The sequence below is a fragment of the Mauremys reevesii genome, linkage group 11, assembly GCF_016161935.1.
Source record: "Mauremys reevesii isolate NIE-2019 linkage group 11, ASM1616193v1, whole genome shotgun sequence".
Lineage (NCBI taxonomy): Eukaryota > Metazoa > Chordata > Testudines > Geoemydidae > Mauremys > Mauremys reevesii.
Window position 1 is genome coordinate 66,609,329 of NC_052633.1, and position 25,487 is coordinate 66,634,815.

General features: G+C 42.6%; 2 protein-coding genes across 7 annotated transcripts in view; one reads left to right on the forward strand and one right to left on the reverse strand.

The window, feature by feature from the left end:
* The window catches only part of ADCY5 (adenylate cyclase 5), a 307,748-nt gene extending 282,445 nt beyond the window's left edge, over positions 1-25,303 (forward strand). For all 4 annotated transcript variants that reach the window (XM_039495153.1, XM_039495150.1, XM_039495149.1 and 1 more), the window contains exons 13-21: positions 1,349-1,465; positions 3,316-3,480; positions 5,212-5,387; positions 14,164-14,190; positions 15,039-15,171; positions 17,982-18,245; positions 18,821-19,025; positions 19,799-19,923; positions 22,728-25,303. In XM_039495153.1, coding sequence (XP_039351087.1) covers positions 1,349-1,465; positions 3,316-3,480; positions 5,212-5,387; positions 14,164-14,190; positions 15,039-15,171; positions 17,982-18,245; positions 18,821-19,025; positions 19,799-19,923; positions 22,728-22,856 — 1,341 coding nt within the window. In that variant the 3' untranslated portion in view covers positions 22,857-25,303. The remainder of the gene's footprint in view (positions 1-1,348; positions 1,466-3,315; positions 3,481-5,211; positions 5,388-14,163; positions 14,191-15,038; positions 15,172-17,981; positions 18,246-18,820; positions 19,026-19,798; positions 19,924-22,727) is intronic.
* SEC22A (SEC22 homolog A, vesicle trafficking protein) overlaps positions 19,952-25,487 on the reverse strand; it is a 46,857-nt gene continuing 41,321 nt past the window's right edge. Inside the window, exon 7 of one of the 3 annotated variants that reach the window (XM_039495160.1) lies at positions 19,952-20,547. In XM_039495160.1, the coding sequence (XP_039351094.1) occupies positions 20,500-20,547 (48 nt within the window). In that variant the 3' untranslated portion in view covers positions 19,952-20,499. Of the gene's footprint in view, positions 20,548-23,730; positions 23,907-25,487 lie in introns of those variants that run through there. The other 2 variants (XM_039495157.1, XM_039495158.1) reach the window with 2 other exon arrangements.

The following is a 25,487-nucleotide window of genomic DNA, read 5'->3' on the forward strand; positions in this document are numbered from 1 at the left end:
TTCTCTCCCCCTTTGTAATAGTCATCAGCTAATAATTATGTTGTAGGTTTGCTGTGTGGGAAGCAGTACAGTGGCAAAATGTTGCACCTCTGAAAATGTAAGAATGAAGGGTAAAAGGGAAAAGCAGGACTTTTAATAGAAGCATTAGTCATAGATAAATTACAGTGTGGTGTCATTGTGCTACTAGCTTCTAGTGTCTCTAAAAATACCCTCTAGTCTAGTGGCTTTGCTTGTACAACAGTGCAGTAACAGAGAGAGATCTGGATTCTGGAGCAGCAGCAGAAGCCTTGTGTTAGCCCTTCTTTTCCTTGAGCGAAAATGCTGGGGCGCATCATAGAGGTCATGCTCACAGGCTGTGAGGAATGTGAATAGTTCTCAGACATCTGCTAATGTCTAGTTCTAGAGGAGCCTCTTTGCTCCTCTGTAGCTGTATGCTCTGTGCCGTGATAGAGCAGAGAAATGAAGGTGGGAATGGGATCAGAAAAGGGGGATATAAAAGAAGGGAAAGGTTAAAAAAACCACCCCACCCCACCCAAAAAAAAATGTATCCTACCCACAGTGGAACTTGCCATAGCTGAGATAATGCTTCATGCTGGAAAGAAGACCTGTTGCAGTATTGCTTTTCAATAAGATGGGTGACCGGGGAAGCCTACGCTTGGATTCCTACAGATTATCACCATTCGCTGTATTTCCCCCCTGAATAGAGTGAGACATCTGGGAGGCAAGTGTTCTAAAGATGCCCTGTTAGTAGGAGAGTGCTTATGGAGAAGGTTAATCTAGATGGACGAGAACGCCCAGTAGCGTAATCATGACAAGAGAGTTTGATAACCAAATGCCTGGCAGGGAGGATAGAGTAGATAATATGATGAGGTCGCAAGCTATTAGCAATGTGTCCTTCAAATGGTACAGCTTAATTTCCCTGAATGAAAGTGAGGTATGAATCCATGATTGCATTGACGAGTACGCCAGAGATTTTGCAGCCCTCTTTTTTTCAAACCATGACCTCTAGATCCTGGCAGTTAAAGATGACTTGTGGTTAACTTACCATCCACCATGATGGGATACACAGTTTTGCATACCATGTCATCTTGGCTCAGAAGACATCGTTTCTATTGGGAAGAAACAGCTAGATTTGACAAGTCTGCCAGACTGTATTGCTGTCATTTTATTGTCTGCCTCCGCCTCCCAAAAAACACATGCAAGAAGACAAGTCCTTGTCACCCTTTTTTGACCCCATCCAGCACAAGCACTACCATTTATATGTAGGGATGTAGGTTGCTCTTAACATTACAACATTTATAAATATCCATGTCTTATGTATTTTATTTACTTTTTATTTCATGTCCAGCTTTTCCCAGCTCCACTCCAGACTCTCGCAAGGAAGATTGTTCAATCCAGGACCAATAGCACCTTAGTTGGGGTCTTCACCATTATACTGGTTTTTCTGTCAGCATTTGTCAACATGGTACATGGTTTTTAATCCATTTCTTTACTGTGTAGTTTTATTATTGATCTTTTCGGCAGGGCCAGCTCCAGGCCCCAGCACGCCAAGCGCTCTGCCGGTCGCCGGGAGGGCGGCAGGCGGCTCCGGTGGACCTCCCGCAGATGTGCCTGCGGAGGGTCCGCTGGTCCCGCGGCTCCGGTGGACCTCCCGCAGGCATGCCTGTGGATGATCCACCGGAGCCGCGGGACCAGCGGACCCTCCGCAGGCACGTCTGCAGGAGGTCCACCCGGAGCCGCGGGACCGGCGACCACCAGAGCGCCCCCCGTGGCGTGCCGCCGTGCTTGGGGCGGCGAAATTGCTAGAGCCGCCCCTGCTTTTCGGGCATGCATACCACACGCATAATCATTGCAATCATGTGAATTAATGTCAGATGTTGCTGTTGCTATATCTGAGCGCAGCCTTTCCACCCCAAAAGTGAAATGGGAGTCATCTAAATGCCCTCCTAACAGCCTGCATTGCTGACTCTGGTTTTGCTTTTGTTGCACATCCATTTTTCTGACTGTTCTATTTCTCTTGGTAGTTGTATAAACCAGGAGCAAAGTTTACCCCTATACAACGGGCCAGGCCAAGGCCTATGTGTCACTCAGGCCCCGCAAAAGCTCTCTTTTGAGCAGGACTTACGTGCTGCCTCGGCTTTGTGCTGGCCTCTGCACAACGTTGAATTTCACACTGACTGTAATCACTTCACAGCGATTGGAAAGGCTGCATTTTAAGTGAAACATTTGGATTTCTTTGCATCCAGACGCTGCTGCTAATTTCAGACGCAGAGAGAAAGAATGAATGTTCTTGATAGCCTACTATTTTTAATTTTTAACTTGTTAGCTAAATTTATTTTAAACATGAAACTAAATAGTCTGTATGCTACATAGATCTGGGGGATTTTTAAGAGAAAAAGGATGATCCTGTGATTAAAACACTGGGCAGTCTGTTGGATTTGGCCTCTATTGCTGGCACTGCTATAGTCTTCCTGTACATCAATTATGGCTTAACTTTTAAAAGGGCTGATCTACCACAGATCTCATTGATTTCGATGAAAATAGCAGATCCTCAGCACCTCTTAAATCAGGCTGGTAGCCGCTCTATACCTCTCTTTCCCCATCTGTAAGATGGAGATAAACATTGTTTGTAGAGCACTTTTAGTTTCTTGGGTAGAAGGCACTAGGGAAGTGCAAAGTATTATTATGGTTACAGTGTTAGGGCCCGATCTTTCAAGACGCTAAGCACCTTGTAGGATTGGGCCCCAATAATGTAACTATAAAGAAGCAGGTGTAGATTAAAGGTGCTCAGCACCTTTTAGAATTGGACCCTTATTCATGGGCATTCTACTCAACAGCCTGGAGCGTCTGGCCGTTGCCATTGCTAACCATTTTATAACAACGTTACCAAGGCTGATGCAAACTCGTTGCTTAATCAGACTAGTCATGAAGTAGTACTTGGTACTCTGTAGTACCAGTACTCTGCTGGTTTCTCAGCATTTTGTAGCAAATCTGCAACAGTGGGTTTTTGTCTTGGTCCAATAGCCTTTGCTGTAGACGACTCCCTGCTGCAGTGGTCTGAGTGATAGATTGCTAGCTATGAGAAGTTATCAGCATATCCCCTTTGTCAATACATCAGTTGCTACCAAGTATAAGTATAACAGTGATTTGCATAGATAAGCAAACTTATTGTGGAAACTGGGGCATTGAATATATATCTTGTGTCACCCGATGTTTAATTCTATCGTTTTCAAGAGAATTTTTAAAGTGGATTGGTTGTTGGTTTTTCTTCTTACCTGTGCCTTTGGTTTTTGTCACAATCTTTATTTTCTCCAGTTTATGTGCAGCACTGTGGATCTTGTCAGCTGTGTGGCTACAGAGTATAACATCACTCCCGACCAGGTGGACATAGGCCTTATCAGCAACTTGTCTTTCAAATACAGCCTGGGCACCTGGCAGGGATTCTGTGGCAGTTCCCTGCCCAATTGCAACTTCCCAGAGGTATTGCTTTAAAGAATTGATTGCAGAGCTGGATTTTAAAAGGGGCTCAGTTCTGTATTTACTCATGCGTGCATAAAAGTAATATAAATCTCATGATATGTAGTGAAACTGTTCACTACAGGAGCCATGACACACATTTCCCTTTGCAGCCATCATTACAGAATTGACAAGGGTCAACATTCTCAAACATGGGAGTTTCAAGTTAGGCACCTAAATCCATTTTAAGGCATCTAAACAGGTGTTCTGATTTTCAGAGCTGCTGTGCACTCACAGCACTTGTTGAAGTCAGTGGGACCTGCAGGTGCTCAGTGTAACAAACCACAGCTATTACATATGCATGCTGTTGTTGGAAGGGATGAACCAGAGACCTTCGCCAGGAAAACTCCTTTAGCTTTGAGTTAGTAGTAGTAGGCTTTTGTAGTCACTGGATCCAACCACTAGAGGGAGATATGATCACATGCATTCATGACATAGTTTACGGACATGCTTCAGTGGCTGCCAGTGACTTCAGTAGAACTTTTTGGTACTCATCACCTCTGAAAAATAATGTAGGTGCCTAAATATGCATTTAAGAGCCTAACTGAAGGCACCTAGTTTGAAAACTTTGGCCTGAGTACATTCTGAGTTTCTCTGGAGCATCCGATATGGGCCGTGACTGGAAGCAGGAAAGTTATAATGGTTCAAGATTTGTAGCACTGAAGCAATCTGCTTTGAACTGTTGATTTTTATTTTGCTACAGCAAAAGATATAAATCTTTTTCATGCCGTTGTACTTTACTGCGCCCTAAATCTCTTCCTTTTGGGCAGTTGTTCAAGATACTTCTGTGAGCGTTTAGGTCACAGCCATAAAAAAAAATTCTGTAGGAACTGAAAAGGAAAAAATTGTGGTGCAGGCGGTTGTGCTGTCTGGATCTTTGAGGTTTATGGGAACCTTTTCAGTTTTCTGGCTGATCCTTTAGGGCCCAATTGGTCAAGGTGTTACTGAGCCCCCAAGATATGCTGAGTGCACTTATCTCCCATTGGAGCAGTTGGGGTATAATTCTGATACCATTAAAGTCAATGGGAATTTTGCCATTGTCTAATCTATTGGGAGGTGGGGGGGTTATGCCACACTCATTACTGTAATTTGCAACATTTCAGAATCTGTGTTATGCCTTGTCTAAACGTATGGTGGCATAGAGGGTACCTGCACTACGAGCCGCAGTGAAAGCAGGCTGTGTCCACTTGTAACTGCAGTATGTAGCTACACATGGCAGTGAAAGGCTGCAGCAGAAAGGGAGATGGCAGGGGAAGGCTCTGGCGGCTCCCCACTGGTACTGCAGGAATCTTTCCCTGCTGCTGGAGCCTTTCCCTGCATTGGGGAAAGGCTCTAGCAGCAGAGAGGCAGTGGGACACTGTGCTGCTAAAAATAGCAATGCAGATGTGGAAGGCACTGCTTGAGCATGTAGAGGGCTGTGCAGGGTAAATACCATAGCGTCAGGGGCGGTGGGTATAATAGACAAGGGCAGAATCTGGCCTTAGAACATTAGGCATTTTACTGTAATATTGTGATGGTGCTTTCTACTACCTCCTGGATACACACACACACCTTGGCCTTCAGTCTAAGTGTTCATTTAGCTCAGGGGTAGGGTTACTACTCCCTCTATATGGTTTGTTATGTCTCTTTGTTTTGGTTTGCTTTGTCCTACCGAGTTTTATCTCTCTCCTGTTTTCTTTTTTTGTCTTTACACAGTATTTTACCTACAGTGTCTTACTGAGTCTCCTAGCCTGCTCTGTGTTCCTTCAGATCAGCTGCATTGGGAAACTGATCCTAATGTTGATCATCGAATTCATATACGTTCTCATTGTGGAGGTGCCAGGGGTGAACCTCTTTGACAATGCAGATCTTCTGGTTGCAGCCAACAGTTTGTAAGTGGATTTCATTTTCAAAATGTCTTCCATCATGTTGACTCCCTATGATGCTTCCATATCACTAGGAAGACGGGATTTCTGAGTCTTCAGTGCATAAACTGTGGAACTGCAGTACCAACGTGTAAGTCACAACAAATTAAGGTTCCATCACTGCTGCTATCCTCCATGCCATCTCACAGGCCTCTACATCCTAGAAATCTTCTCCTGAAGATTAAACCTGGTTGTCAGGTTCTCGGTAATGATCAAATATTACCGGCAAAACATAATTGGAATGACTGTGGATTTTTTTTTCTTAAAATGGAGGCTGTTAGCTGTTCTGATTGCTAGCGTAAGACTCTTCAACACTATCAAGACAGAAATGGCTACTTCAAAAATAAAAATACCAACAGAGTCTGAATGGCTCAGAGAGTTGGGGCTCATCAAATGAACAGTTAGCGCACCACAGGCTGGGCTGTAAAGCTACCTTGCATTACTGTGCTGCATACAACTGTCCATGTGAACCTTGGTACCGCGCACTAGGAGTTTCAATGGTCTTAGAGATACCCAGCTTTGAAATGAGAATAGGTCACTAGGGAACTTCTAGTGTGGGGCAGAAGAGTACACATGGACCATTAGTGCTTAGCAGGCTAGTCCAAGGTAGAGTTACACCCCAGCCTACCATGCACTAACTATTCCACTAGGCAAGCCCTTGGTAATGAAATACTGAGGTGCTGGGTTTGACCAATGGGTTGTTGCTTCAAATCCAGCCCAGGTTAGTAGGGAGTCAAAATTGCTATCAGCTGATGTCTGCCTTGTGCTCTCCGCCCTGTTCCTAATGTCCACGTCTCAAACGCCAACACCAACAGTGACATTAACTCTCAATCTCTGCAAATAGGCCAAGGACTAAGTGGGAATGAAAGCTATCCCTTTATCTATCCAGGTGCATTGGGCCCTCCAGGTCAGGGCTTTGAAGCACAGTGTGAGGGAAGCTTGTACTAATGCTGATGAACAAACTTCCTTCCACTGATCATGGAATCTCAAGATGTTAAGAGGAGAGAGAGGGGTGGGCACGCGCGCACACACACACACACACACACACACACACACACACTCTCTCTCTCTCTCTCTCTCTCTCTCTCTCTCTCCTCCTGAGTTGCCCACCACATATTCCATTGTTTTCTTACATGTTCATCTATCCTAATTTCACCACATTTGAGATGGAGACAACTACCCCACATGGATGGTTTCATGTCTTTTCTGAGGTCCATTGGTTCTTTCGAGCTGGGCATGCACAATTCTCATAACACTCAAAACCACTTGTATTAGTATTATTATATGTCCAATAATAATTTATGATTGTATGGGTTCTCTTTTAAATTTTCAATGGAGTCATTGCAAATAGTTTGTTAGCATAAGCAAACAAAATCATGTAGGAAGCCAAGTGGCACTCCTATCGCTTCTTTGCCATGTTCATTGTCAGCAGTTTTGGTGCAATTAATCTTTTTTGGGGTTGTTTTTTCCTTCTTTTAGGAGAAAATGTATCCCTAAATAGCTTTGCCTGTTTGAAGAAATAACATAAAAACATAATTAGGAGAAAAAAAGCATTTTATACCCAAAAAAGGCATCACATTCTTGGTAAACCTAGCGTTCTGCAAGATTACAGCACTTAAAAGTGTAATTTACATCACTCTGCAATCAAAATGTGAGTAATAAGGTGGAGGAAATCAGCAGTTTTTCCCAGAAAGAAATTTCTGTGCTGCTGTATTCTCATTAAATGATTTTTGTTTCCACTAAAAGCTCCATTAGCAGCTAACACCCCAAAGCATAGCAATCCATTTGTGTCTTATGGGAGATGGGTAGTCAGTGTACAATACACAATCTAGAGATGTACCACCATGTCCAGCTGACATAAAAAACACTGCCTCATAATACTTTAATTGGACCCCCGTTGTAGTTATATAATTACTGTCTATTCTGCAGGCTTTAGAGTACATTCACTAATTAGGAACTATGCAGATGTCACTTTGTACTTCTGGGTACAAACCCTCCCACCATGCAAGCAATTGAAGACTGATAGTAATGCACTGGGAATTACTAGACATGACTACAATGACACACCAGCATCATGACACTTGAGTTATAACTAGAAGAGCTAAAGCTAGTGTTATGTAGGACTCATCTGCAATGCAGGAGATAAAATTAACTTCATAGAGTCATAGCTTTTAAGGCCAAAGGGCATCGTTATGATCATCCAGTCTGACCTCCTACATGACATAGGCCAGAAAACTTCACCCAGTAATTTCTGCATCAAGCCCAAAGCTTCTGCTTGAGCTATAAGCATATCTTTTAGAACGACATCCAGTCTTGAGATGGAGTGTACATCATGTTCCTGGGTAAGTTGCACCAATGGTTGATTCCCCTCAATTTTGAAATTTTCATTTTAGGTTTATTCTGGATTTGTCTAGCTTCAGCTTCCACCCATTCGATTTTGCTATGCCTTTTTCTCTAGACTAAAGATCCATCTACTATCAGAAATCTCTTCCCCATGTAGGTACTTGTAGATATGATCAAGTTATCTCTTAACCTCCTCTTGGATAAACTAGATTAAGCTTCTTCAGCCTTTCATTATAAGATTTTGAACTGTACTTGTAGCTCTTTGCAGAACCCTTTCCATTTATCAACATATTTTTTGAAGTATGGACGCCAGAACTAGATGCAGTATTCCAGTAATGGTCTCACTAATGCCGTACGCAGAAGGTAATACCACCTCTGTACTCCCACTTGATATTCCTCTGTTTAGTCATGCAAGCATTGCATTTGCTGACTAGCTACAGCACTGCACTGGAAGCTCATGTTCAGCTGATTATATGCCATAACCCCTTAGTCCTTCTCAGAGTCCCTGCATACCAGTATTCAGTCCCCCATCTTGTAAATGTGAACAATGTTCTTTGTTCTTAGATGTATGACCTCACGTTTTGCTCTGTTTTAAATGCATATTCAGAGCTGGTTCTAGAACTGGCTGAGCAGGGCGGTTGTCCTGGGCACCAACTTTCAGGGGCACTTGACTTTTTTGTCCCCTTCTCCGCTGATTGGCTGGCCATTTTTTTTATTTCTCTGCCGCTTTGGGAGAGGGGGTCACTGAAATTCTGTGGTTGGCAAAATGCCTAGGGCTGCTCCTATGCATGTTGCCCGAAGAAGTGCATCTTATCAAGCGATCCTGCCTGGTCTGTATTACCTACTTGTTCCCATGATTAGTTACCACTCAACAATTTTTGTGTTATCCGAACACTTCACTAGCAATGACTTAATGTTTTCTGCAGATCGTTGCTAAAAACTATTGAATAGCATGGGGCCAAGAACAGTCCCTGTGAAAGTCCACTAGAAACATCCCCTCCTTCTTCCAGTAGGAGTAGTGGAGGCAAACAACCAAACTAGTTGTAAGATGGAGTTTGATATGTTTATTAACAGGATTACTTGATGGTGTTTTCTGTGCTAGCAGGGGACTGGACTCCATGACCCAGGAGGTCCCTTCCAGTCCTATGACTTATATTCCTGTGGATAATGATTCCCCATTTACAATTACTTTTTTGGATCTGTCAGTTAACCAGTTTTTAATCCATCTAATATGGGTTACATTGGGTTGGTGTAGTTCTTACTCTTTTATCAGAATGTTATGTCAAAAATCACCGTTATAACCCGAACGTTGTAATTGCATCAAAAAACAGCATCAGGTTTGTTTGACATGGCCTATGTTCCATCAAGTCATGTCGACTGCCTTTAATTAAACTACCAGCTTTTAATTCTTTACCAAGTGCATCCCGTATTAGCCTTTCCATGATTTTGCTTGAGATTGATGTCAGACTAACCAGTCTAGTTACCCAGGTCATCCCATTTACTCGTTTTAAATAGTGGCACAACATTAGCTTTTTTCCATTCCTCTGGAACTCCCCCAGTTTTCCCAAAGTTGTTTGTGATGGTTTCTCGGTGTGTCCGGGATTGTGAGTCCCCTGATTATCCCCCTTCCTCAGCCAGAGAGAGACTTGCTGGTGCTAAACTGGGTGTCTTCTCCCTGACATTCTCAGTCTCTTGGCCACTCAAAGAGTCTCCTCAGGGCTCTGCCAACCCTTACTTTGAGTGTGGCTTGCTGGCAGCGCTGGTTGACAGTGTGTGCTGTGTAGCTGTACTGTGCCACCAGCACCTGTGGTACAGCGCTGTGTGTGTGCCATTTTTGCTGCAGCGCTGGCGCTAGTGTATGGCCACATTTGCAGCAGGGGCAGCTTCCAATGGCAATGGCGTGCTTTTCAGTTCAAGGGTGTGGTGTGTGTGTGGAGAGAGGAGAGAGGAGAGAGAGGAGAGATGGAGCAACACTGTTGTTTAGCTTCCTGCCTTGCCTGCAAAAAACAGAACATGTTCCCCTTTACCTCTTTAACTAACTGCAGCCCTGCATCAACTCCCCTCTCTCTCCTCTCCTCCTCCCCCCTCTTTCCTCAAAACAAACTGCACTCTCACTCCCTGCCTCCCTCATCACAGGGGATATCTCATTGATTGTTCACAGTCACACACAGATTTTGATGAACACAAAGTGGAGAGGAAGCAGCAGCCAGCTCCCTCGAGTTCACAAAAAAAACAAAAGAAGAGCTGCATAACAAAAACAAAAAAAAGTTAGTTAAAAAGCATTTCTGGGATATCTGCCAATACCCTGAGGCCCATAACAGCGCTGGTGTGTCCACTTGATGAGAGCAGCTGGATCACCAGCGCTGCACTGCTGCACCCAGCCCCCACCAGGTGCCAGCCAGCGCCTGCAGCCAGCAGCGCAGCGCTGCGCTGGATGTGCTGCAGGTGTGGACAGTTACTGGTGCGCGCTGGAAGAAAGCCCCCAGCTGCAACTTTCAAGTGTAGCCAAGCCCTTTGCCTTGCAGGTTAACACTTGGTGTACTTCAGTCCCTGAGCTCCTCTTCTGATGTGTCCCCTGGTAGTGTCCAGCCCATGTCACTGGACACTCACAGTAACTATTCCCAAGGGAACAGTATACACACAGCTTCACTGATCAGGTCCCCAGCTTAGGATCAGGTCCTTTATAGCACCACAGCATGGAGATATAGTGAAACAATCATACGTTTATCATCAAAGATTAAGATTTAAGAGATGCTGAGTAAGATTAATGGAAACAGGAATGGTTACATATGAAATAAAAAGTATAACCCGCTTCTTGGAGTCTAAACTTAACTTTAACAGCTAAAATCCTTGTCTAAAGCTCACATAAACCTTTCTCCCAGCATCATCAACCCACGTGGCTGGATCTACTGTTCATGGGTGCAAAAGCCCCGTCCTTTGTGCGCCCTCCATGATGGACCAAGATGTGTGCTTTTGCCTTCCCCTTATATTCCCCCAAAGTCAGTGATTTTGTCCCCCGAGTCAGTAAAACCCTCTAGGGACTGGTCTACACTGAAAAGTTACATAGGTGTAGCTATATCTCTCAGGGCTGTGAAAAATCGACACCCCTGGGAGATAAAGCTATAATGCCAACCAAACCTCCGGTGTAGACATGTTGACAGACAGATTCTTCTGTCGACCTAGCTACTTGCCTCTTGGGGAGGTGGATTAACTACAGCGATGGGAGAACCCGTCTACACTGATGCACTAGTGGAGTGGTTTAAGTGGAGACAAAGCCTGTTTTTTCTCTGGTGCCTGCTGAATTCAGGATGACTTCATATGTCTCTGTTCTTTATTAGCATTCAGTTCTAACCAGTGACGGGAGGCCCGTTGTGAAACTATACAAGGCTTTATTTACATGTAAGTTAGCTGGCCATACAAACACCCCTGTGCTGAGAGAGAACCTGTCCCTGCTGGTGACTCAGACCTTTGATACAGACGCTCAGGCTATATTTTCTGTACATAACTTTTTAAATATCATCAGTACATACATTTCACATTGATATTAATGCGCAGCATGACACCAGCTTTAATTTGATACCTAACAGGACACTATGTGGAAATAATTACCGCAAAAGCAGTGTGTTAGGTGTAGTGAGTTTGTCAGGCCTATTAACAGTTGTTGACACAGCAGTGAGCCCTTGGCCAGCAGGCACCAATGGGCCTCTGTGTGACATTGTTACAAACTAACAGTAATGACTGAGTGAGCTTGGACAAGTCTTTCAATACTTACCGAATGCCGGTGTTCCTGAGAACCCCAGCCGTCAGGCCGACCAAGCACTTGCATGTATATGTTGCACCCATCTAATACATGCCTCCTGACTGAATCTTTTGTCAGAGGACATTCCTGAAGTCTCAAGCTCAGGTAAGGAAGTCTCCCTGTGTGGTCATCTCCGCCACAATCCCACTTAACTCAGCCTACTTTGCTATGCCAGTCCTCTATTAGTGTGAGGTTCCTAAGTCACCTTATGCCTGTGTTGTGAATTAGAGCAGCTGAAGAGCTACTCTCACTGGGAGTCAAACAACGAGCTCCCCGACGGCCTCTTCCGTCTCTCACCACACCTATCCTGTGCCAGGTAGATCCTCGCCACAAGGGAGAATCTACCCCCCTATACAGCCACTGCTCTCAGATGGGAAATACACTAACCTGGAGGAATAGTACATTTTTCTGCTGTTCCAATCGGTGCAAACTCTGTAAAATATTCCTGCCACAAAACATGAATCTCCCTCAACCTATTAATAGAAAGACATCGTTTGCGGCAGCAGGCTTTTTTGTTCACTAGGGCTTTATTATACATCACCGTTTCACTATGATTAACAGCCAAGGTTAGCTGTCTCCAAAGCTCCTGAACTGTGTACACTGATACATACAGCCTGGGCCTTGTTTATTGCTGGTGTAGCAGAGTAAGTGGCTAAGAAGTTTGATATGAATAATGTGCAAGATAAAGATGTATTTATAAATCAAAATGAGGGAACCCTGGTCTCAATACAGCAGAAAATCTTCTGTAAGAAATAAGATTAGGGAACCAAACGTTTTTTCACTATGCTTCTTGGGTTTTGGTGGATTCTATATCTAATTCTAGAGCGAGACGTCAAATATTCTTAGTTCACATCTACACTTAAAAGTTACATTGAACCAGCTATGTCACTCAGGGGTGTGAAAAATCCACACCCCCGAGCGATATATTTGCTGATCTAATCCCTGGTAGGAAGAATTCTTCTATCAATCTAGCCACTGCCTCTCAGGGAGGTGGATTAACTACAGCAATGGGAGAACATCTGTTGTTGTAGCGAGTGTCTACACTGAAGCACTGCAGCTGGCTGCTGTAGTGGTTTAAGTGTAGACATAGCTTTAGTCTCAGTATAACACAAATTGCAGACTAATTTAGCACAAAGTATTCAGGGATATTGTAAGGTCTCAGGGTAAGGTTATGTCATCTGATTTGCCTGTAAAGCACCAAGCACACCAGTGGCACCATAACAATAATCATTGATTTATTTTTGTGTAAAGAGTTAAAAAAGAAGAGACACCTATATAGGGTGCTAGACACTGAACACTCAATTCATACTACAGCCTAGCCCCAGCAACATGAAACAATCAGACAGGAACTTGCCAGCCAGCTACTCACAGAAGAGGGCCTTGCCACCCCTTCTTTGTAAGAGGAGCATACGCTCCGCTCTCTGCAACAACTCTGGGAAACTGATGTCTTTTGCAGCCTACCCAGCACAGTACTAGTAATGCCAACTGTTGTCTAAAGTGGCCCTTAAAGTTTACTTCAGTGTTTCTCAACCTATTTACCCTTGTGGGCTGCATATGCAGCTCTGGCTGTGTTATGTGGGCTACATCCACACAATATATATACTGCCTGTGTATGGGCCTGAGGATATCACATGGGCCACAGCTGTGTGCTGATTGGGTGCAAGCGGCCTGTGGGCCACAGGTTGAGAACCACTGGTGTACTTAAAAGAAGTCCCTTCTCCTGCTACCATTCATGCGTATAGTGAGGGCGCTTGCACTAATGTTATAACACGGTTCCGCGTTGGTAACTGAATGCCTTGCAGGATGGGGTGGGCAGTGCTAATGTGCTTTTAGAGGATCCAGAGATATCATACCGTTCAACATGTCATGTGTAGCAGTCTCAGGCATTCCTGCCCAAAGTATTCAGAATCTATTTGAAAATTAGATGCAATGAGTGTGTGTGACAAGTGTGCTTATTCCTGAACCAGTGATGTCAACAGAAGGTTGCCTCTAACTTCAGTGGGTGGAAGATTAGGCCCAATTAGATCCTGCCACCACATGTTAGCTACAGCGCAAATTGATGATTCCTGTTACAACACACTGACATTTGCAATAATGACAATTAAGTAAATTACCATTATTATTATTATTATTATTATAAGCTCCTTTTTAATATTAAAGAATTCATGAATTGGGAAGATGGATCTGGTAGTTCAGAACATCTTTTTCCAAATCCCCCAGCTTTAAAGCAAGTTGTTCTGCTGGCTTTAGTGTGACAAATTGTCCTGAAACATGCACAGGCTTTTGCCAAGCGCCTTCCATTGGATTTTAAATCCAGGATAGCCTTCTGAAAATTAACTTTCCCAGTGATCTTTGTACATGATGTATGTTTAATTCACACTCTCACTTCAGGGGAAATTAATGTAATAGCATCATTCTGCATCTTTCACTTTAACTACTGACCAGTAATGACATACTGTTTAAAAGGATTGTGGCGCCACACAGTGTTAAAACTGCAGGACTGTAAAGAGATTACTCAGTGATGTCAAAAAGACTTGTGTGTTACTCCTGAAGAGATCAAACCAAAATAGTTATCTTAAATATGTCTGATTTTTTTTCCAGTGAGTTCTCTAATGCAACATCAACATGGTGAGTTTCTTTTTTTTCACATTTCATGCCAAAAATTGCCTTTTAAAATGTTCACAAAAATATACTAGCAGCATGTTTGAGTCACAGATGGCAAGACTGCCGCTAGTTCTCGTCATTGCTTCTATGAGCTGGCACAATAAAGTATAGATACTTTAAAGGTCCTGAATGTTGACCAGCCGTGTATGCCTGTTCTTGGAGCATATTCTGAAAGGGATGATGCCAGTTAGCTACTGATCCAGATTGTAGATTTTGTTTTTTAAAAAAGATTGAAGGTTTTATTTTAATGTTTTCATAATTTTAAATTCAAAAGGGAATTTTTTGGGGGGGGAGGGGAGGTATTTTAAAATTTCCATGAAGTGAAACTTTTTAATAAATGTAAATGAAAGAGCGAGCGAGATTGACTAGATATTAACCACATACAACTTGAAACTGAGCAGGCTAGTTTCACTGTCCAAGCTTAATTGGGGAAGGAAAAAAAGCATAAATGGTGCTAAGTAAACCAGATTTTTAAAGTTATTTCAGTTTTACCGAGTATAGTGTTGTGTTAGCGGCTTTTTAGAGATGACTTTTATATTGATGATGTCACTTTAAGAAGTTAAATCTAATCTCCAGTTTCAGATGTCATATTTGAAATCAGTTATCAACTGCAAAGGTTGCAAGCGACCACAAGTATTGTTCAAATGGCAAGTCAGGAACATTCCCTCCACTGCTCTTGCAAAACAAACGTTAGGTTGCACAACTGTGCCTTCAAGAGAGAAATGGAGCTTCCAGTTACAGCTTCTGTTCTTCCTGGTCAGGAGCAGAGGGCCAAGAATATTCACAGACTTCTGTCTTCTCCTTGACTCTAGCTCCCCGAAAGCGTCGAGAGTGGCACTGAAGATTGTGACCCCTATCGTCATAACTGTTTTTGTCCTGGCATTATATCTGCATGCCCAGCAGGTGGAATCCACAGCAAGGCTCGACTTCCTTTGGAAACTGCAGGTGGGTGGGTGCTGTATGTGTTTGCATAATGCACTGAGGTTGTGTTTCATAATGCAAAACTATTGCGCTACAGTAATGGACTGTGTGATCAAATCCTCATGAATTCGAGCTGGACATTGCCTTCAATCCGATAGACCAATAATGCTCTTCTCGTCTGTAGCATCTTTCATTCAAGGGTCTTAAAGCATTTGATGTACCTTATTTACAGGGATGCTATGATACTTAATTTATATGGGTAAGCGTTATCCCCGTTTTACAGCTGGCTAACCTGAGGCGCAGGCAGGTTAGGCCATTTGCCAAAGGTCACGTAGCAAGGCACCATTTGTTTTCTTTAACCATGCTGCTGAATTCTGAAATCAGAGGCAGGCAGCAGAAAGAGTCTGTACAGCTTTCAAAAGTTATCAGACACTTATGCTTCTTTTAGCCCTTGATCTCTATGTAAACAAACACAGAAACCACCTCTGAAATATAAGCAGAAACCAAGTTGGGTAGGCTTTAGTTTTCAGCTTTCAGAGGTATGGTTGTCGGAGTTTGGGTATATTAACATATTTAGAGCCTATGAATGTTTTATGGCTTAGTTTTTTAAAAAGGCAGGACAATTTTACAATCCCTAGTAACACAGCTGAGCCAGTCAGGATACTAACCAAGGTAAATCCATCAGGGTACAAGATGAATGAATGTTTGAAGGATTCACAGTGGAGTTTTCAACTTTGCTGTCACATAAAGCATTGGAGCTGGCTAGATGCTTTATAGTTTTTCCCCTTTTTCAGTCAAATAGTGGACTCCTGCTACCAGATTAAATGGATTAATATTCACATAGCAAGATATCACACTAATAATAATAGGATATTTACATAGTGCCACATATAGCTTCAAACCTTTGTACAAGCATTAATTAATTAGTGCTCGCTTGGGAGGTAGGTAAATATTATTACCTCAAGTTTACAAATGAAGAAACAAAAGAGGTGAGGGGACGTGCCCATGGCTGCTCCACGATTCAGAACAGAGCCAAGTTTAGTATTCAGGATTCCCATCCTGTGCTCAGTCCTTCGATCATGTTGCTTCTCCAGATGGAGCAAAGCGTTTTCCATGCAGGAAAGCAGACCCAATTGGCCCTTGTAGATTCCATGTTCTTGTGTTTCATGTCAGACCTGGAAATATTACATTCCAGAAGTGTCCTTATTTGTATAAATCAGGTTCATAGTGTCATCATTGAAGTCCTGGTTTCTAGAGGAGTGAAAGCACACATGTACCTGGGGCAGCTGTTTGGTGTTGCTGTGAGCAGGGCAGTTCTGTGGTCATTGTGTATTAGCCACATGGTTCACACTTGCTTCCTGTACAGATTTCCTTCTTTCCTTTTGTTTTGTGATTTTTCAGGGGGCTGGAGAGGGAAGAAAGCAATTACCAGATGGTAGTGATGGAAGAGGCACAATATATGCAGGTCTGATGCCGTTCTCACAGGAGCATCTCCAGTGAAATTAGTGTTCAATGACTGCAAAGCTGGTACTAATTAGGTCTATAAGGAGAACTCAGAAAGATTATCCATGAAGTCTGAGTCATATAGTGAGCTTATACTCTTATTTTATTGTATCCGCCTCATCTTACGAAAGTACATCCATGCAACAGCTTCCGTTTCATCTAAATAATAATCCTAAAATCCATGCATGCTGGGCCAGTATCCAGAAACTAACACCCCTCCTCAACCCGCAAACTCTTTCAACCCAAGCTCCCATCCACTCAAACATACTCCTCCTCTTCTGAAAATACCTGGAAAAGCAGATAGACTTTGCAGACTAACCTGAAGGTCATCTATTCCAGACTCTGGCTGGCCAGCACAGGGTGGACTGGGCATTGCACTCCTATGGTGAAGATCTCTCTTATAATACAGTAACTCTTAACAGGTTCGCTGAGAGTGTAGACCAGACCAGAGCTATAGACTAGCTTGATTTTGTGTAAGCTCAATTGTAATTACATTTCATGAGCATCATATGTACTGGCACACCTCATGCAAACTGACTTTCCTTTTGTTTAGTTGAGTAATGAGCTTTTGTGAGGGGGATTACATTGTAATATCACTTCTGCAGTCAGACTTGGATGGAGATATCCTGGCAATGTACTCTTGAGGCATTGTGCAGATGGTTAGGAGGAAACCCACATAATTCAGCAGTGTTAATGTTTTGGATCTGTATGCAATAAGATGGAGACAAGCTTTGGAACAAACCAAACAACTTGGTTTCACACACACCCACCCCTTCCGCTCCCCGCTAACTCTGGCCTCCCCAGAACAGGCCTCCTTCTGCTATCCCTCCCTACACACCCACTCCTGGTACCCCATGTAAACATCCCTGAGCTTCCTCCACTTCCATCTCCTTGCACATGCCTCTCAGCCATACAACTCCCACATCTCCTACCCCCTCCCCACACCCTACTGTTCCAGCATTCCTCCCCACCCCCGTCCTTCTCCCCTCCCGTATACCAGTGATAGAATTTTACACTGACCTTTGTGCGGCTGTAAATAACTACCCAAGGGGCAGGACAGCTTGTCTTTAAAGATTTTCAAGGTCTCAATTGCCCTCGGACAAAGGGTACAACCCTGTGAGGTGCTGATTCCACTCTGGCCCTATTGAAATGATCTCCTCGTGGGAGCTGAGCAGGCTCAAAAACAGGGCAAATGTTTACACCAAGTATGACTATGTTTCTAAACTGTATTAATGTTCTGCTCTCTGGTTCTGTGAGCTCATTTGCAGTTCTCTCTCCTCCCAAGTAGTAACTAGAATGGCCAGCACGACTCTCTATCTTTTCTCAACTAGGCCACTGAAGAGAAAGAGGAAATGGAGGAGCTACAGGCCTACAATAGACGCCTCCTCCACAACATCTTGCCCAAGGACGTGGCAGCCCATTTCCTGGCACAAGAGCGGCGAAACGATGAGCTGTATTACCAGTCCTGTGAGTGCGTGGCTGTCATGTTTGCCTCCATCAGCAACTTCTCAGAGTTCTACGTGGAGTTAGAGGCAAACAACGAAGGGGTGGAATGTCTGAGGCTCCTCAACGAAATTATTGCAGACTTTGATGAAGTGAGTGAAAGGCTATCCAGACTTTTAATCTTGCTAGATTTCTACTGACAGAGCAAACAGAATCAGTTCAACCCTTCCCTCACGAGAAGGAAGTCAGCCAGCAATGGGACCAGTCCAGTCCTCATCACACACATTCTCAGTCTTTAACCTGTTTTAGTTTATGGTCACTTTCTTTTCCTTACCCTCTTCTACAGCACCAAATAATTTCCCTTCCTTTGTGCACAGACGCTCCCTGAGTTATGCAAACCCAACTTACGGAAAAATTTCCATAAACTTTTTTTTTTTCCCCATAATTTTTGGAAATACGTTCCTGACTTATGCAAAATTCGACTTACGCAAGGCGTTCCGGAACGGAATTCTTGCGTAAGTCGGGGAACTTCTGTATTGCATATTGTTACCTGGCTGGAGCTCCATGGACTCTGACCACATCCTCTCTGAGTCATGGACACACTTGATACAATTTTTCATAGTGGATGTGCCATGCCATACTGGGTTGCTGTAAGGATGAATTAAACAGCATCTATTCGTTTGCATCAAGTCTTATTCAGTAACTTTGCTCTCTTTCTGTGAAACAGATAATAAGTGAGGACCAATTCCGTCAGCTGGAGAAGATCAAAACCATTGGCAGTACGTACATGGCTGCTTCAGGCCTCAATGACTCTACTTATGACAAGGTGGGAAAATCACACATCAAAGCTCTGGCTGACTTTGCCATGAGGTTAATGGACCAAATGAAGTACATTAATGAGCATTCGTTCAACAACTTCCAGATGAAAATAGGTAAAGTATTTATTTGGAGGTTACAGAATTAATTTTTATTGATGTTCATTCCAACCTGGCCACTTCATCTAGAGTTAAAAGTGCAGCTTAATTTATATTTAAAACCTACAAGTTTGCCGGTTCCAATGAATCCAGCCTGTGATGACAGAAAACTAGTTATGATGCTTTTCTTTGGTCCATATAAAATGATGTCTGTCCAGTTCTTTGAGGACAAGTGTCCACATTATGAAAACCACCACTAGAATTGGCACTAGTAGGGAAGTGACATTGGCAGCAGCAAGGCCAAAGATTGAATAGTCACAGAGGCTCTTACTGTGTAAAGGTTCAGGCATGCTGGCATCTGGGCAGCACTGGGAATCTTTCATTGTTGCTGTCCCTGATACACCTGCTATGTGGACACAGACTTCAATCTCAAGGCCTGTCATTTTATCACCTGACTTGGACATTAAATTTCCTTTAAAAATAGGGGAAGTCATGAGAAGGAAAGGAGTGTGACAACCCCCTAAAGTGATATTTAGGTGGGGGACGTCATCAGGACTCTGTATTATCACGTAGAAGACCCCGTTCTTCCCTGTGGCATATACGTCTCCCAGTCTTCCCACAGCTTTAAAAAACAACATATTGCACAGCTGGAAGGTTTTATGGATTATTTCTGGATTTAGACAGGGCAATGCCGAGCCCAGGGACATTCATGTATGTGCCTGATGAACAGCCTGCTCACATGACTCCTAAGTGATGGACCTGAAGCACTGGGATTGCTTTTCTGTTCCTAGGGTTAAATATTGGTCCCGTGGTAGCCGGGGTAATAGGCGCACGCAAACCTCAATATGACATCTGGGGAAACACAGTCAACGTAGCCAGTCGCATGGACAGTACAGGTGTTCCTGACAGAATTCAGGTGAGTTTTAATTAACATAAAACATATCATGTATCTTTTAATCTAACTTAGGGTTCTCTCTCATTTCATCACTTTATGCCAAACATTTAGACAGTAGGGTGAGAGAGGTGAACGAGGGGCCTGAGCACAGTATTGGGAGCCTGGAATCCTGAGTTCTGATCCTGAATTCAGTGGTCTTGAGACAATTCATTCATTTCCCTATCTTTCCGTTGGGGGTTACGATGCTGTAGGGACGTTGTGAAGGATAATGTTAAAGCACTGGGGGAAGTGATACTAGGAGGCAAATTCTTTATTGTTGAGCCCCATGCAACTAGATAATATGTTAACACCTATTGGAAAATATGACATCCTTTGAAGTAGGATATGGCTATATTTCTGTTGCCACACAACCTCACTGCTAAAGAGCAAGGAGAATCTTAGAGTTACTTTGGTTTACTAGGACTTGCCTCACAAATTTGTTTCTGTGAATAGTTATCTGTTGTAAGCAGCATTTTCCACAAACTATAATGTCCTTAATTTTCTCTGTCACAATGATGCCCTGTATTCTGTGAGGACATATATATATATACTCTTTCTTCAGAACTGTAGAAGGATTTCAGACAGGCAGGGGGTGGGGACATTTCCCTAGAGAAGCGGAGAAAAAGAGTAGTTTTAAGGTTAATGCATCTTTCTTATTCTAATCAAGCTCTGTGTTCAGTGTTCAAAGAGAGGCAATTCATTTCCATTGTCACATGGCACATACAGTTCTGTTTTCTCTAAAGAGTTGAAGCCACTGTTGTGTATCATCATTCCTCAGTAACATACTGCAGAGGTATAAAAATAATAAGAGTAAATGATGCAAAATCCAAGTGAAGATTTTTTGTGCTTTTTGCCAGTTAAACTGAGAGTTAACTGGATCACTATTTATTAAAACTTTTCTACCTAAGAATATCCTTGAGCAGTTTTCTCTCTAGACTAGTGACTTTCCAGCCCTATGAAGGTAGAACTGAAAACATTTAAAGCCAGAGAACAGAGCATGAGAAAATGCTGTAAGGAAAAATTCTGCCCTGAACAGAGTCTGTAGTAGATCAGATCTTAACAGGACTTTGTCAGTGCTGTGTTTTCAAAGTGACCATATTTTAATGAGCTGCATTGTGAGCTGGTAAATACACGGGTATGCCATATATACAACACAATAGTCAAGGAAAAAAGGCGAGTTCAGGAAATTATCAGACTCTTTGCCCACACTGATAGTTAACACAATGAGTGCAGGTAGATTTCCGGCTCTATCAGGCAATGGAAGATCAGTGGACTGTTGCAAGACGATGATTGGATCAGCTTTTCTGTGTACAAATGTCAGGTGATAGGCCCTAAACTGAAAGGATTTGGGGCTAGCTTTTCAGAGGTAGCTAGGTGTCTAGTGGGATTTTCAAAAGAGCCTAAGCAGGCTAGAGGTCTAACTCCCAATGAGTTCGGTGCCTAAACTGCTTCTTTAAGCAACTAAATATCTTTGAAAATTTGGCCCCTACCCCCTTGAAAATGTTTGTCTATGTAGCAAATGGTTATATTTGAATGGCAGCTGCCTTAAGCCGCGGCATGAAACAGGATAGTGCCAGAACAATCCTTGTCGTCTTTTCACCCAATTTGATCACCTAGTGTGTTTCCTGTTTGATTGATTGTTTGCAGCTTCCTGAGAAATGACACGAGTCGTGTGTTATCCATTTAACCTATTTAAGGGCTTACTTCATAGGGTCCACAATTTAAATGGATTTCCAACCTACTTCCCTAACAGCACCCTACTTCCACAGGAATACAGCCAAGCATTTCACTTGGGTTCTAGATGCAGTAGCTTAGTACTATGACTAAGGCTACGAATCTGTCACAGAGGTCACAGATTCTGTGATTTTTTTGGGACCTCCATGAGTTCTTCTGGGACAGGGCTGTGGAGCAGCAGCAGCTGCTGCCAGAACAGGTGGCTGGCAGCCAGCCCTGAAGCAGTGGCCCCCGGAACAACTGGCAGCAGCGGGCTCTGAGCCCACTGGAGCAGCAGCCAGGATAGGGGCTGCCCGAACAGCTGACCAGCAGTCAAGTCCTGGTTCCACCAAACAGCTGGCCAGCCCCAGGCCGGTCAGAGCAGCACTTGGGGTTGGGTCAGTCCCCCAGGGGCTGGAGCAGCAATGGTCAGCACCTGCCACAGGAGCAGCTGCAAGCCTGGGCGTTTTTGTTTATTGTCTGCAAGCTGTCCGTTACTTTTACTAAAAATACCTGTGACAGAATCTTAACTTTGACTATGACTAACCTTTTTCATATTGTGACCTGCGCCCCACGCCCTTAATGTAAGCAGATACTGGAGACATGAAATGGGGTATTTCCTTCCCCCCTTTCTGGGACCATGACCCAGCACTTCACCTGGGTTCTAGAGGCAAGCGTATAATTGTGACTTACCTTATTCATATTGCGATCCCTTGTAGCCTGCCCCTCCCCCGCCCCAAAGCAAATCAACTTCAGCAGAATACCGGCTCCGTGAAATGGAATTGCTAGTAATTTCTTTCCTCCCCAGCCTCTAGAATCATGACCCTCAGCTGGAGAGCAGCTGATGTGCCCAATATGACCTTGAAAATCATTGTTTGCAGCTTGTAGCAGTTACGTAACTTGTGCTGGCCACCTTCCTATAAACTGGTTGATACAAGTAAGAGAATTTTAACAAAACAAAATATTACACCCAAAATTAATTGCATGTGTGGATTACGTGGCTGAAGAGAGATGGTGTAGGCGAGCAAGTTTATCGGTTCTGCTATCGCTTCTAATCTATTCTCTCTCTACAGGTGACCACAGACATGTACCAGGTTTTAGCAGCCAACGGCTATCAGCTGGAATGTCGAGGGGTGGTTAAGGTAAAGGGTAAAGGAGAAATGACCACCTACTTGCTAAACGAAGGGCCGCCGATCAGTTAGCAGCAACCATAGCACAACTTTAAAAATGGCATTTGCACGAAGAAGAATTGCTGTTTAGCTGTGGACCCAAAAGTACAGCGCAGTTGCATTTTTTCATGCAAACGACTTTAGAGCATGGTTCTGACAAGCAAACGAACTTTCGCCACATGCCATGCAGTGCAGAAGAAAGAAAACACTGTGGAGTAATTCCCAGTGGAGTGCTAAATCGACCAAAGATGCATCTCTGTGGAATTCCCAGATAAAAGAAATGAATTTGAGCTTTGAAAATGAAGCTGCTGCACAGGATATAAAGATATTTAAATATTTATTGAAGCTACACAAAATTTTACTGGGTTGAAGGAATGTATGATTCACTACAAAGCATTATTTTGGAAAGGATTTGCACTCCTATAATATTTCCGTTCCATACAGTCAGCTCTTTCAAGTGTACCCCTCTTCTTTTATTAGCTGTTTGATAGGCTTTCAAAATTAAAAGTGACCCCCACTGTTCTACACAAAAGGCCTTTCAGAACAGCATTGGTAATGTTTTTAGGTTGAAAAAGACACCTTGCCCTATAAAACTGTCCCCTTTCTCTTACATGGCTAACAGCCTACTCTTCTGAATAGGACTGGTACACCTAAGATCAAGATGAGGAAACATGGCTCTGCAAACATATTTATTAAATGAAAGTCTTCTGTGCTCTTCTTTGGTATATATATCAGTTTACACATGAAAGACTAGATGAAAACAAGAGACAGACACTTTCGGGGGAACCCTCCTCCCTCAACTTTCTTGTTTTCTTATTTTTTATTTTGTAATATTGAAAACATGGAGATCTAACAGATATACCAAATTCTATATTTTGTAAATTATATATATTAGAAAAAAGTCTGTCCACAGTAGCGTGTGGTGGGTTGTGTATATATAACCTGCAGAACTATGTAACATTCCGTGCATTATTCTCTGAATACAGACTTGGCAGTTTTCAGATTAAGAGTAAACAATCAAACAACAGTTGATGAGGTTGCAGGCCGAGTCAGATGCATTTTTAAGTGAAAATTCAGAAAACCCTACAGAAGACAAAAAAAATCGAGTACAAAATCATTACAAACAACTGTTCATGTCAGGATTCAAGATGCAGTTGGAGGTGATAGAGCGCAGTGAATGGAAGTAGGATGCATGATAAATAACTGAGCTGTTGAGAATATCAAACAAGTCTAACAGGGAAGAGCACTAAGCAAATCTTCATCTGAAGCTAGCAAAAACTCTGTCACACTGGAACAAAAATAAGATCATTTTAACAATTCCTTTAAAATTGTTATTTTCTCACAGCAGCTATTAATAGAATCCTGATAATACAAAGAAGTGTCCAAGATACTCGAAGTGCCATTTGCCTTTACAAAGAACTATGTACTGCACTGCCAGGTTGACTATCTTGTAGCAAACATTTAATTAAATTAATGATTCACAGCTATTTTAAGAGTTAGGTGATTCTATCTTTTTAAAAAAAAGACAGATGGATCATTTGTATGTGGATTCAGGAGATCTTGAAATAGAGTGACACCGATATCATGTTGGACATATCCTCTGACTAGAGGGGGGGTATATGAATAATTCGTTATGATTTATGTACCTTTTTTAGCTTGTAAAAATTAAACCCTTGCTATTTTATTTTTTAAAAAAGCATTTTAAAGCCCTATTTTTTATATTCTATGAGGGGAGAGTTTTGATACTGAATTTGGCTATCACTAAAATGACACAAATATTTTGACATTCAGTAAAGTTCTTTTCAACTCTTCTCAGGGCAAAAATTACTGTATTAACAACTTAACGATTGCACTATAGTGGTGATTTATAAAATAAGTATTTCATTTTATTTTTTACAACAAAAGTAAGTTAAAATGCATGGGCCTGTCCTAATTAATTTACCATGTTGCTTAGCATTCAGCCATTTAAACTTGAGCTTAAATGGCACCCCTGTTATCCTTCCTTTTCCTCTTTAATAGGCCACAGCTTTGAAAAGTATAGTATATTGACTTCTGTAAAACTGCCAAGTCTGCCCTTGTACTATACTTTTGCTGCTTTGCATTTTCTGATTTGCAAAATTCTTTTGTTACATGGCACAATGACCACGCCCTTCCCTCTCCCCCATCCCTTTCTACCACTCACTGGATTTCATCATCTTCATCATGTACATTCATTTTTTGGTTTGCTTTCTACTTTACTAAAGTCTGTATTCTTAACTTTTGATCAGTCTGCTGCTCCACCTTGCGCAGCTGTGTTGTCAATGATATTTCGAGTCCCAAGTATCTCTGACTGTGATTGTTGACAGTGTGTCATGATCATTTCAAGGGGTATACACACTCTTTATTTTAGCTCCTATAAAAATTGATACCATTATGATTTCCCATGGAAATTGAAATCTATTTAAGTAATTTAACTATATTAAACACTGTTTCACTGGTAACATGGCTTTGGTCTACGTTTTATTTAAGCTGTAGCTGGGTCGTGAAAAGACACATTTGTGCATCAGATGATAATTATGCACAAGTTTTAGACGTTCCATATTTAAATGTAATGTAACTGATGTGTTCTGTATAGAAAACCTAGAACTGTGTTTGAATGAAGTTTTGTGACCAGTTGCACAATCC